Source organism: Pholis gunnellus, assembly GCF_910591455.1.
Source record: "Pholis gunnellus genome assembly, chromosome: 16".
Classification (NCBI taxonomy): Eukaryota; Metazoa; Chordata; class Actinopteri; order Perciformes; family Pholidae; genus Pholis; species Pholis gunnellus.
The window spans coordinates 9,632,209-9,646,090 of NC_136543.1; the positions used below are offsets into that span (position 1 = coordinate 9,632,209).

At 40.1% G+C, this 13,882-nt stretch overlaps 2 protein-coding genes across 2 annotated transcripts; both read right to left on the reverse strand.

Annotated features, from left to right (window-relative positions):
* Positions 1 to 2,002: 2,002 nt before the first annotated feature.
* vps72a (vacuolar protein sorting 72 homolog a) lies at positions 2,003 to 7,286 on the reverse strand. Its single transcript, XM_079176401.1, has 6 exons — positions 6,936 to 7,286; positions 5,212 to 5,364; positions 4,852 to 4,972; positions 4,486 to 4,662; positions 4,221 to 4,365; positions 2,003 to 4,059 (listed from the first exon to the last, which is right to left on the reverse strand). The coding sequence occupies exons 1-6, from the start codon at positions 7,050 to 7,052 to the stop codon at positions 3,669 to 3,671; spliced, it is 1,104 nt and encodes a 367-aa protein (XP_079032527.1). The 5' UTR covers positions 7,053 to 7,286; the 3' UTR covers positions 2,003 to 3,668.
* Positions 7,287 to 8,404: 1,118 nt separating this feature from the next.
* LOC306708236 (leucine-rich repeat and immunoglobulin-like domain-containing nogo receptor-interacting protein 1) lies at positions 8,405 to 10,234 on the reverse strand (the record flags this gene model as incomplete). The annotated part of the gene is made up of 1 exon (XM_079176021.1): positions 8,405 to 10,234. The coding sequence occupies one exon, from the start codon at positions 10,232 to 10,234 to the stop codon at positions 8,405 to 8,407; it is 1,830 nt and encodes a 609-aa protein (XP_079032147.1).
* Positions 10,235 to 13,882: the final 3,648 nt, after the last annotated feature.

Genomic DNA, 13,882 nt, shown 5'->3' on the forward strand with positions numbered 1-13,882 from the left:
CTCGATTGTTTACAGGCCGATGAGCAACTTCAAACTTCAAACACTGGAATTGGAGTTGAGAGAGAAGAGTATGACCGGATTGTTTAACAAGTAGCAGTTTACAAGCTAATTCTAAACCAATCAAAAGCTAAATCATCGTCAAGACAATAGCCGCTGGGTTCAGAGATCGCTTTTGCTTTCCACACAGACTGTTCACCTGCATTCAACCAAGGCCTGCTCAAACGTGGTTGGTCAATACTACTCGGACTACAAATGGAAACTAGAACACTTCCAATGCCAAAGTCTTGTCCCGTTGTCTGCATATAAATGCATCGTCTGTCTATAGAGATTACGTCATGGAAGACATGAATCTTAATAAGAACGCAACTGATGGTTGATTTCATCATCGATTAATCCGCAAATTATCTTCTCGATGAATTGGTCTATAACATGTCAGCATATACTAAAAAATGCATGTCGCAATTTATCAAAATTACATCCTCAGATATCTGGTTTTGTACGACCAACAGTTCAAAAAGAGATATTATTCAAAAGATATTCTCTGAACAATTCAACAAAATAAAGAAAAGCAGAAAATCTTCACAAGTGACAAGTTGAATATAATTTTTCCGGTGATCATATCTATAAAAACATAAAAAACAGTAGAAACATGCCAATAACTATTCCCTAGAATGTAATTTAATGTCTTCAAATTGCTTCTTCTTCTCCACCAACAATTAAAAACCAGACAAAGACATTCAGTTTTCTAAAAGATAAGAAAGAAAAGCATCAATTTTTAAATTAATATGAGTGGGGGTTCTACATGAGATCATGCAAAATGCATTTTCATTATCAGGACATTAGAGGAACAGCAGGAGGAAATCCGCTTGAATGCAACATGATCCTTTTGGCAGCGACGTGAAATCTGAAATTTGGGAGCTTTCCTTCAAATCATAAAAATTCCTTCCCGGACCATCTGCTGAAGGCTAAACTGATATGAAGGCCGACTCGGCAAGACTCGTACCTGAAACTCCAAAAGGAACTCACGGTCAGCTTCACCGGTCAGCCATCAATCACGTCTCCGACTGAAGTGTGAAAGTCACAACTGCTGCTGAAACAACAACCTGATCATAGAAATAATGTGAAAGCTACTCATTGTATTTCAGGAGCGCGATTCTTACCCTGCGTGACTAAACATCTACATTGTGTTTGCTCCCCTGTGGGTTTTTTTTTTTAATGTAACACAGAGTGGTCGAGATGGCCGAAAGCTACAGGACGCTGTGCAGGGGAGAGCGTCTTGTTTAGTGTGAGAGGGGTCAAAGGTGACACGCTAGACAAACACTCAGTGGAGTTCAGAGGAACCCTGTAGCTCTGTGATTGTGCCCTGAGAGAATAAATACAGAAAACATCATTTAAAGTCCTGCAGGGATCAACATAGCAGGATTTTTCTTCGCTGTGACATTCAAGACTGAAACTCCAAATAAATGTTCTGTTATTTACCAGGAAGAGAAATAACACCTTTTCTAATAGTCACAGGCAACTGAAACGTATTCAAAATGCTTGTAAAGTCGACTGTCTGGCTCATTCAGACACTGATGTGATTTATGTGACGGAATAAAGCATTGAACTTTGATGAAGCAAGAGGTTTGCTATCAATAACAAACCATACAAGGTCTTTTCTATTTGAATGCTTGTGGTTCTGTTAAAACGTAGCAATGAACGACAGCAGGGAGGAATTACAGCTTTGATCAACTGTCACAATGATTTGCCAGATAGAGTAAATGAAACTTCTGGGCCCAGTTTTCATCCATCTCAAGTGATTTCAGTAATGACATTCGACTGAGTGCTAGATTAAGGTTTTTAAAAACAAATACGAAATGTTATTTGTCTTCTGGGTAAAGGTTAAACTTGCAGGATGGATTTGAAGTTGTGAAGGCATTACAGATGGAATTCATTTTAATATGATGGATGTGTTGTTGCAGGCTGTAAATCATGACTACAGATTTAAAAATATTAAGCTGCAAAAATGTATTTTTATTGAGAAATATGAACATTTGTAGAAATCGAATATATTGACAGTAAAAAAAGGGCATGTTATTAAGAAAATGACGTGCAGATGGAGAAGTCCTTTTCTTCCAAAGCCAATCTGTAGTTTCTCATCTACTAGTGTGGTTTCCGTTGAGAACGTGTCTGTTGAGAACCGGCCGAATGCTCGGCCTGTGGTGTCACTGCTTGCAGCTTTCTCGTGAATCGCTCATACAAACAACCTCACACTCCACACTGCACTTCCTTGTGTCTTGAGCAATACACCTGCCATGACATAGTCAGCGTCACAGCCCAAGTCGCTGCTACTCACGGTTAGAAACACCGATTAAATACACTCTGGTTGATGAAAAATAAAAAATAAAAATAGGTGCCGACTTTACTGTTTGGCAAGGTAGACAACTGCCTGGGCCCCTAACTAAAAACAGTTATATATTATTAAGATTTCAAATATGAAAAATATTGAATAATGTTACTATTCTTAGTCATTGCACCCTAAAATAACTTGTAAAAGCCCCCAAAGCACTTGAACAAATGTGCAACTCAGCTGTATACTACTTGCTATGTACTTGTACTGTATTGTTTCAGGTAATTCAGATTCAACTCACAAAATAGAACAATTGTAATATAATGCGTTGTGCTGATAATGCCTTTCTTTCACTCTTTACTTGAAGTAAAAATGTAAAATGCAGGACTTTTACTGTGCAGTATTATTTGTTGTAATAGTTTTACTTCAAAAAAATAAAAGGTTTGAGTAGCCTACTGTCAGAAAACATCGGTGAAATACAGCGGAGGTAACTTCCAAATAGGCGTATTAGTCACTGGTTTTGACATCCTGGATTTAAATATACGGTATTTTTAAGTTAATATCGAGTCATACACCGGGGAAATACAGATTTACTCACCCGTGTGAAGTCCTGGTCACACGGGTGAGTAAATCCGATTCTGATTCTGCTTCCAGTGGGCTGTGTGTTGACTCGAGGGAACAGAAGACCAGTTATGTTGCAACATTTTATCCGCTCTCGGTTAACCATTTAACGTTAGTATATCCGGCACCCATGTGACTTTATCCGGCTTTGTCCGCCACACAGCAGCGAAAGGAAGTGCAGTGAATGTAAGTCATGCAGACAACATGCTGGACTCCGCAGAGGCCTGAAGCTCCGCCCCTACTGCTGCAGACACGGAAGTCTTTTTACAATACACCCGCAAAGTGTGAAGTAGATCAGATGAACGGTTGTCGAGACATGCGAAGGACATATCCACATACCGCCAGGCACAGACTCCTGTAAGAGTGTTTATGAACAACATTCATTTCTTTAAACAGAGAAACAAGTAACACGTTTTTTTGCAGTTTAAAAAAAAATGTACCAACTGGTTTGGTTGTGGTAACGTTATTACTTCTTGTAATTTCATACCGTTGAGTCAACAGTAGCACAAAAACTAAATCTGTAATCACAGAGACTGATATATCCCAAAAATTCTAATTCTAATCTCTGGTGCCACAGTTCGTATGGATGGAGATGAAACTAGATGTGGACAGCTGAGTGAAGAAGAGGTATTTAGGCCACGGTGGTGGACAGAGACTGGTTGTGTTTTTGTAAGCACCGATTTACTTCATGAATTCTTTTTTTTTTTTTTAAACTAATCTATGTTGCCATAGTACTCTGCTTGACAGACATTTTCTGGCGGGACGCCTTTGTTGCCGAGGAGTCGAGTCCCGTCACCCCACCCGAAGTGTTTGGAAATCCGTGAGCGGCCACGTATTTGCGGTACGCTTCTCGGATGATGCGGAAGGCCCGCGTGTTAGCGTATGGTATGTCAGTGACCGGGTCTCTGTACAGCGCAGCCTTGTGGGTGACGGGACAAACCTCCTGGACCGGCAGCGGAGGACTCGACTGGGCGCCGTGTGGAAAGGACGCCTCGAAAGCTTCGTCGTCGCTGAATGTTATATAGGTACGCGAGCACAGGCCTCCGGCAGCCTGCTGGGACGGTGTAGATGGGTTTTGTGGTGCCGTCTGAGGGACATCCTGATCCAACCTATAAGAAAGGGAAATCATTACGTAAGTCTACATGCTGTTGATTTAACATTTCCCTACTTCAATAAATACTGGAAGTCAATGCAGTTGAAGCAGACTATTCTAGCTGACAAAAACCTAAAAAGACATTTTCCCTGAAGCCGAGCTGTAGAGCACACGTACCCTTCAACATCCACGTTTTCTTCTTTCAGGACTGAGTGAGAGACAAGTGGCATCAGGACCGAATGGTAACGGATGGTTGGACCATCAAAACGACGCTTCTTGTGGACGTGTTTCTTCTTGTCCGCCTCCAGACGTTCATAGTTCTCTACACACAAACATTTTAAATGAATAAGAGCGTCCATATTTCCAGTGGAGTAATTTAAAAACACAAATTCCACTGATGAAGTCATCGCTGTAAGGCACTACTAGTGCTACGTGTTCTTACCTAAAGATCGAATGTTGATCTCTGCTGTTATTTTGGCTTCAGCCAGCAGTTCGTCTTGAGTTAGGGGCCGGTCCCGGTGAGCCCCTCTCCGTCGCCGGGGGGCGTCCTGACGCTCTTGCAAGCGCAGGTTGGTCTTTCGTGTGTGTTCACTGGTGGACTGTCGCACAGACTTCCGAGCTAAAAAGTGATTAAAGCATAAAGTAAGAAGGAGGAAGAATCTCGTCTAAAACTGACCCTCTGATGCAGTCGTGATGTAATCATCATGTGATGGTGTGTGTTTATGTTTTAAACTGTTTTTGGATCATTTATGGAGAGGTATCTGAAAACAGTGAGTAAGCATTTTTGGGAGACCTGTAGCAATCTTACTCTCTGCAAAATCTTGGAATTCTGGTGGAATCCTCCTTTTGAGCTCCACTTTGACTTTCTCCGTCTTCTTCTGTTCCTCGAAGGGTTTTTTGGGTTTGGGTTTTGCCACCTTTATTGGTTCCTTGGATTAAACAAAGACAACAAAAAAAAAGATTAACTGCAAATCTATTTCATTCATGCATAAATGTTCATGTTCGTGTAGTGAATCTGTCACTAAAAACACTGGTATGTCACAAGAGCAGTTCATTTTATGCTGCATTGTCATTTAAAATGAATGTACGCTGATAAATATAATTTAATGTACTTTTAATGCAGTAACTTGATTCAAAGTCTGAAGGCTGCTGAAGTAATTGTCACTACCTTATATGCTTTAGTGACCACTCGACTTTTCCTCCGAGGTGCATCGTCCTCCTGGTCGCTGTCCGGCTCGTCGCCCTCATCGATGTCGAAGTCGCTGTCGACCTCATCCTCCGTGTCCGAATGCTCTCCGTGATACTCATCATCTCCCGGTTCCTGAAAGGAAACAAAAAGGCCATTATTTAGCAAAAAACAACAACATTCAGAATCAGAATACAACATAAAACTTGTTTGGCAGGGTTTCTATGAGTTGTATTTAGACTATTTTGTAAAGACAGACAGATAGCATGCCACCATTTTGGAGCTAAAACAGGCTAGTGTATCATAGTGTAGCCGAGTTAAGTTCAGTGATGTGCATGTGTGCAAAGCCAGGTTGGGTGTTTGAGATTTAGTGAGGGAGAATCTCTCTTTATCGAGCTATTCTTGTGAACCTCAGCTGAGATTTAAGTCACAGCCGCCCCTGCCAGAAATCCCTTGACCCTTAAACCAGCAGCTGCTTGAAGAAAATTACCTCAAGTATACAACTCAGAAAGTAGCTGCAATATCAAATAAGAGTGTTTAATGTTCTGACACACAGCCCTTTCTCTCTCTTTAAGTGATGACGCATAAAAGGCTGGCACTCTCCTCCAGCCTTCACAGTTTGTCAGCTGTTAAGATAGACTGGAACAGGAAATTATCGAGTCGTGGTCACAGTTTCGGGTGAATCACATTGGCACGGTGGTTCTGATAACCAGAGCGGCTGCAGCCCTTAATTGAAGGCCCATTTATGTAGATGCATCCTTTGATGTGTCCTTTCCATGTTAGTTAATATCTACTGCATCTTTGAGCTTGAATGCACTTTACTCCTCTTACTATTACTAGAAACATGCCAATGAATATTGGTCTCACTCTCCAAAATCTGCAGTCTGAGCTATTTTTGAGACCATGCTGAAGCCCATGACCTTCTTAAATATTTGCTGTGGCATTAACTGCAGGGACGATGGCCTGAGCACAGTTGAAATGGCATCACTTTTAACACTACAGAGACTTTGAGGTGTTAATGCATACACTAGAGTTGCCAAGTTCTTAAGTGCACCTAGAAATAGTACAATCCTGCATCTTTAAAATGTTGAAGAGAAGCATTGACTCAACTTTATGGTGTGCGCTACTGTCAAAATGTATTGCAATACAACTGTAAAGTATATACTAAGGGGATTTTGTTGTTGTTTTTTCAACCCCATTCATATCAATGAGAGAAGACTAAATATGGAGAATGTAAATACACGACACCCCAATCAAATGATCTGCTACGTCACCTGATTACTTCTAATGCATTCAACATATTGGAGTCAAATTCATGTTGAGTATTGTGAACGATACAGAATTGTTTCCAAATTAAATAATGTATTACTGGGTGCTATGATTAGTAGCATAATAACTATATCTCGCACAGGTATTCTGCAAGATAACGAATTGTCCTGCGGCACCTTTTTGTGGCCTCTGACTAATTGGGGTGATTTATTTAAAGGGAAACGTCATATCTGTCATTTTGTATGAATGCTTAATACAAATAAAATAAGTGAAGTTATCGATTATAGTCAGTTAAAATCGAATATGATGTATTCCTTTTGGGGAAATCGTTTAACAACAATTCAGAGTATTCGTCTGAGACCAAGACAAGCTAGCGGAGGGCTATCGTATTAGCTATCGTATCAGTTCACTCTGTATCTGTCCGTTTGGTTACTCACATCGCTGAAGCCGCCATACGTAGTCTTGTAGAATTCATCCTCTTCTTCAGCATCCAATACCTTTGACATGCGGTTACCCGCAGTCTTTCTGGGCTCCCGGTCCACTGCCAGAGTCATGGCTGTGATATCTAAACAATGCTAACAAATGTTAACTAGTGTGGTGCTAGCTTAACAGATATAGGTTGTTTCGGGGCTCCTCTTTCACCTCTCGCTTCACTGACTTTATTATCTGTTCGTATCCATATTTATTTAAGTTATGAATACTCCTTAAATTCACGCTTATATGCAACAAGAGTGTTTCCTATTAGCTAACTGCAATAATACAAGCTAAGTACACAGCTAACCCATAAGACTTGCCGCTGTCTTCTTGTCTTACATCCGGTGCAACTGATGTACTTCCGGGGTCGAGAATGACCACGTTTTTTTCAAAATAAAACTGCTCAAATATTTATGCACGTTGACTTGATGAAAAAAACGATGTGTACACAACTGTGTAGACAATTGGACTTGAAATAGCTTCACCTCGTATTATTTCTTTAAAAAAGCATAGCATGCACAACTGTTTTGCTTATGTTCGTCATGTTTTTCTTGTGTAGCAATGAGCTACAACTGCATAGTGTAAATAAATGATCCTTGAATCTTTAAATTATTAATTTGTTCATCGGCTTGCTTCAAAGGAAATTAATGTTTCAAAGATACAACATGTTATATGTGTGCTCACTCTCTACCATTATGCTATACTTTAACTTAAATATCCATTTGTTGTGCTTGTCTTGAACATATAGCTATTTATATGATTAATGTATTGTTCAAATAATGTATTTAAGGATTAACAGAGCAAACACAATGCTTACTAAATCTGATGTTTCTATGTATATTTTGGACCAAGAACCACTGAAAAAGCACAACAAACAAAACTAAATGACATTTTTGAAAGCACAATAATTTGTGTGCTACTTTTAGAAAGAAAACCAATGAAGAGCTTTATTTGGGAATTTAATGAAAACACACATTCTACACATCCATCAAATAATGAGTACAGCAGTAAGTGGCAATATTAGTATTCTAGCAAATGATAATAGAATTAGGTAGAAATGGCATGCTATATGCAAATATTGTGTGCATTAACCTTAATATAAGGTTAACATGGTTACCATCTGAGGTAACTATTTCAATTATAAAATCTACTATTTCAAACTAAATGTACAAAACAAACGAGTTCTTAAATTGCTTCCATAAATATATACACATCAACAAAGGCATAAGTAGCAAGCAATTAACTGAATAATTTACATCTGTTCATGTAACATGCATTATACTAATTAAACATGCTTACATTTATATGAATTAATCAACAGTCAGCCTCTGTTGGAAACAGGTTGACACGCTCCAAAATTAAATCAATTCTGTCCATGTAAATTGAAATAAAAGTTTTACATTTGAATGCACCAAGTCATACCCCGTGAAAGTCATATTAGTTTCATGGTGAACCTGCTTGGCTCCATATAGTTGCCTTTCCCTCCGTTACTACTTGACACGGTGCTTCGCGGGACGTATGCTATCGTGGCTGTGTGCTTTAATTGGCCTTTACTCTTACTCCAGAAGAACATGAAGATGAAACATACGCTGACAGAGCTGAAAAATGAAAGAAGCCCAATGGTTGCAGCTACCAGTAATGTCTTGACATCAAATGGGATATTCTGATTTCCATCCACACCCGGAGAGGCAGACGGAAAGGCAAACCAACCTTTAAGACGAAAGTGTTTTTTAGAAGATGATGGGAAGGCTCGGACATGAAGGCTGACGGGCAGGCTGTCATTTCCTGCCGCATTAGATGCTACACAGAGATAAGCACCACTGTCTTGAGGTTGAGCGTAGCGAACCTCCAGTGTACCATTAGAGAGAGCTCGTATTCTACCAATGGGAGATAGAGGTTTTAGCTGTGGGCTTATCCAGGTGACGGATGGCAGAGGGTCACCTTCTGCAATGCAATAAACCACCACCGTGTCTCCTTGATCTACTCTCACTTCTCGAGGTTTGCGGTTCAGAATACGAGGCTGCCGACATGTGAGCAGGCCGGGTAGCTCAGCTTCAGTAAAGTCTAGAAAATACCATCCCTGCGATTGAACTGAGGTAGTACAAGTCGGTGGATTTCCACCAAAGTCCAGATATCGTCGCCTTGGCACCACCCACAGCAGACGGCAGTCGCATGCTAGTGGGTTGTTATCAAGTCCCAGAGTTTTTAGGGTATCCACTGAATGGAAAGCTCCCACCTCGAGTGTGGTGAGAAGATTTCTAGATACATTCAGCAATTTGAAATGAGCCAAACCCTTAAATGCTCCGATTTCGATACGTAGCAATGAGCCGCCTACCAGATGGAGCTCTTGGAGCCGGAGCAAGTCTCCAAACAGGTTCCCATGAATGTCGGTGATTGGGTTAAAAGAAAGGTCAAGGTACACAAGATAAACAAGATGATGTAAAGGGATGTAGGGGACCGCTCTGAGCTTACAGTGTTTAATGGTTAGGGATGTAAGATTTAGGCCAAAGAGACTGTTTCCTGACAGGCTCTCCAGCCAGCGGCAACGAGTAATGACAAGTTCCTTGAGACGCTCTAGTTGACGGAACGAGTAGTTTTGCAGCGTGGCGAGGCCCAGTTGGTGAAAATGAAGACTTCTTAACCCACTGAGCTGTGTGAGCGCCTCTGTCGGCACAGCAGTGAGGTTGCAGCCGTCAAGGTGCAACTCTTGCAGACTGGTTAAGCCAGTGAAAGCTTGATGAGAAATAAAAACGATGTCATTGTCTGACGCTTTAATAAACTGCAGGGCAGTTAGATCACGGAAAGTGAAATCTAGAAAAACAAGGATCTCATTGCTGCTTATGTCCAGTAACTTTAGTTTTGACAAACCGGCAAACACTCCGACAGGAATAATCTTCAGGTGGTTACGAGCAAGACGCAGAGTTATCAGTCTTTCCAAGCCGAGAAATGCTTCCACTTCAATTATTGCCATAATATTGTCACTCAAATCCAAGTCTAAAAGTTGTGGCAAACTCTTGAACTGCTCGTGCACCAGAGTCTTGATCTTATTATGTGTTAGGTTTAGTAGTTTGGTGTTTTGTGGGAGAATGTCGGGCACTGTGGTAAGTTGGCCATCGGAGCAGTTCACCTGCGGCAGCACGACGTTGCAGCGGCAGGACTGTGGACACGGCCGGCGTGTTTCAGATGACAATGCCACCCTCGCTGCCAACAGGTAGAGAGCTCCCCAGCACAGCCATTGGTGGATGGCAATCCCCTCAAACATCTGGTTGCCTTCCTTCTTATGAGAGACACAGCTGAGAAAGAAGTAAGAAAGGGATATTTACTGACATCATATCAGTAGAAATGGGGGGAAATATGACTTTCTGCAACACATAAATACAAGACAGCTGGTGGTGTTAAGGTGTGGCTTTAAAATAACAGTTTAATTTTTTCTTCTTCCTGTAAAGTATTTTGAAACTTCTATCTTCAAAGTGTTAGTTTTCTTGCTAAGTCACCGCCTCCATTCACTGACCGCCATCAAAGGCAGTTGAAAGCTTTCCAAAGCTAGTAAGAGGGACTTTGAGCTCAGATTATTATGTTCACATTCTGTTCCCAAATGTCAAGGATGAACCTCCATGCTGAGGTTAATATTCTCTGCAGTGATAAGATACACTTAAAACATGGTGTTGGCACCACAGAGGTCCACTCATCTACAGTCAATTTCAAAAAACATCTGCAAAACAAGAACAGGTTGTCCAAAGGCTGCTCACTGCTTGTGTTTTATTAACGCTGTTTGAAAGCATAAATGGGGAGAAAGTGTAAGCCTGCACTATATGAGGCACAACATTGAGGACACGACTGCTCAATTATCTGTTCTCAATTACTGTAATAATCTCTCTCAAGGCACATTAATGTCAGAGTGACACATACTCCGTGGCATTTATTACATTCAACATTTTATATTTAGTTTATTTAGATACTGTGGTAGCTGTGAAAGTGGATTGCAAGCTGAAAAGACCATTTATTCTTTTGACATTTTGTAGAGACTTGTAGAATCTATTTAACAGGATTATAATGTATACGACAATGTAACATGTGGATTTGTTTCAACTTTATTACCCCATCACCAAATACAAAATCAAATCCTATAAAGGGATTATCAAGATCAAGAGATGATATTTCTCTCCTCTTTTCTGTTTTTTTTTTTACCTTTTGCATATTTTCCTGTAAGATGCAACATGTGAGATATATGAAACTTAGCAGTTTAATTCCAGGAGGGGAAGAAGTGTATACCCAACTAATACAAATATGATCTCATTTGGTCTATTTAGAACTTAGAAAAGTCTTAATTCACATATTTCTTGTCCTAAAATATGGCCACTTTAAAGCTTAGAACACATTTTCTTTTTCCCAAGCACCACACAACAATGTTTGGCTGCAGCAAAAAGCAGAACAAGGTCTGAACTTCAAAGTTTACATTAATGTGTGAGGTATTGCCTTAATGTTCAGATCCAGAATTAAGTGACAAAGATGTACATGAGACTGGGGGGTTGCAAATACAGATCATCAAAGGATCTCTCTTTATGTGAACCATTGCTAAATGTACCACTAGGGGGCAGAAAAAGCAAAAACTATATTTCTGTGCAGGTTGTCCAGGGTCAATGGTTCTATAACACTGCTTGAAGGTTAATTGTAACTGCAGAACAATTGCCCAGTTAGTCAAAGTGCTATCAGTAATCACATAATAACTCCAAAATGCAACAATTTATATTGACAAGTCATATGAACGTGTAAACAGACATCATTACTTTTAACTTGGAAACAAGAATACTATAGCAAATTGACTGTCAGCCTGTAAAAATGACTAAGGGATCAACCCTTAAAAAAATGTGTGACTTGCTAAAAAAACACATTTAAATTATCGGTAAAGTGCTGGGGAAAAAGGTGTGATGCCACCCTCAGATCTCCGCACATGTTGTGTTGAACGATGCAACACTATAGAACATGTGAGAAGAGAGACAGAGAGAGAAAGACTACAGTAGGACTGATGTATCTAATATTTGCGACAATGTTTGCAGAAAGGTGTGTTTCTCAATGTAAAATATGAAAGAAAGCATGTTCACTAAAGAAAAACTAAGTTTAAAAGTGAATTTAAATTAATATCTGATCTAAGCAAACCGACTGTCATCCTGTAAAAATGACTAAGGGATCAGCTCATCCAAAAATGTGTGACTTGCTCAAAAAAACACGTTTAAATTGGCAGTAAAGTGCTGGGGAAAAAAAGTGTGATGCCACCCTCAGATCTCCGCCCATGTTGTGTTGAACGATGCAACACTATAGAACATGTGAGAAGAGAGACATCTAATATTTGCAACAATGTTTGCAGAAAGGTGTGTTTCTCAATGTAAAATATGAAAGAAAGCATGTTCACTCAAGAAAAACCAAGTTTAAAAGTGAATTTAGATTAATATCTGATCAACTTTAAAAAACGTTATGCTTATATTTCAAATTTATTTAAATTTAAATCAATGGATTTAAAAAAAAACTTGTGGTCTCCCTGAAAACTCCCTGAAAAAAAGGAGCGCATCAGGCAGAAAACCATCTCTTACTGTGTTTACCTTCATATTTTTAAGGTGGTCATTTTATCTCGACACGGTAATGGGTATGGAGCTGGGGAATACTGTATAGTTTGACTGCTGGTGATGACAGCAGCTCCCCAGAGCACTGAGTGATGGAGGCTGACTCCTCCTGAACTCCTCTGGGAGCGAACATGCTCGAGAGTGAAAACAGGGTACAAAGGTGAAATCACAGTTATTTGCTGGGGCCTGTTGCTTCCAAGAGCTCAAATACAGTGGATGGTATTATAAAAGGCTCTGAATAATAGTGATTGTGTGGAAAGAAGCAAAAGAAAATCAGGTATTTTAACTCACCGTTTCTTCAGTCTGGAGGGCTTGTCATTGTGATAGCTCCATTTTCACAATTATGTTGTAAAAAAAAAAAATTTAAGATTTAATTTGAAATTGTCACCGGATAAACTGTTGACACAAAGACAGATAATTCAAAAGGACAGAGTGCATCTTCAAAACCTTTTGTTGCTCAGAAATAAATCCAGATGAAACCTGCAATGTGAGAGAAATAGACAGACATGTCATAACAAGATAGCTTCATCCTCCCATTCTGAAACATTCCACTCCCGAAGAAGCGTGTTGCTGCGGAATCGGTTTCCCTGTTGCTTCGCTGTCCTCATGGCAACAACAACCTGGCTCTGGACGCGCGGGTGCTTGGTGCATGCTGGGGGATTATATACACTAGCTCCTGGGCTGCATCCAACACGCTGCACTGGATGACAGGAGGCAAGCACACAGGTCAGCCAAATGCAGAGATTTAGGCGCAAACACCAGATGGGAATGAATTTAAGCCACAAATAAAGGAATGTCTTCTCAGCTCTCTGGTCGGTCATTTCAAAGTTTGATGAAGACACATCGACTGTCCTGGAGGGTAGTGTTGGGTTAAGATGTCCGCATCTTGTTAGTATTTAGATCTTTAAAATACTGCAAAAACTCAATCATAACTACACTTTTAGTGCAAACTAAGCTCAAACAATGTTCAGTCACATCTTAAGTTACTGAGATTAAATATTTCCTGAATCAAATGTGCCATTGGGAACAAGTGGAATCGCAGTATCTTACCTCATTGTAAACATTCAAGAAAACTTCATCTCAACGCTGACCGGGGCACAAAATGACGAGGTGGTTTTTGTAGCATGCAGCAGTGAACGGTGTATAACTCTGAATAATGGTGTTTCTTTGTATAATATTGTTTCGTGAACATGGCAACTCACCCAACTCCTAACTTTCGGCGTTCACATCAGACTCTCAGCTCTGCTTGTTCAGTCTGAAACTAAAAATGTCCTATTGAAAGGAATGAAGAC

Excerpts from the sequence above, each read along its gene's own strand:
- vps72a (XM_079176401.1), bottom strand. The coding sequence starts at position 7,052 with ATGACTCTGGCAGTGGACCGGGAGCCCAGAAAGACTGCGGGTAACCGC. Across the intron at positions 4,663-4,851 it reads ATTCCAAGATTTTGCAGAGA|CTCGGAAGTCTGTGCGACAG; the intron begins GTAAGATTGCTA and ends ATCACTTTTTAG. Across the intron at positions 4,366-4,485 it reads GATCAACATTCGATCTTTAG|AGAACTATGAACGTCTGGAG; the intron begins GTAAGAACACGT and ends GTTTGTGTGTAG.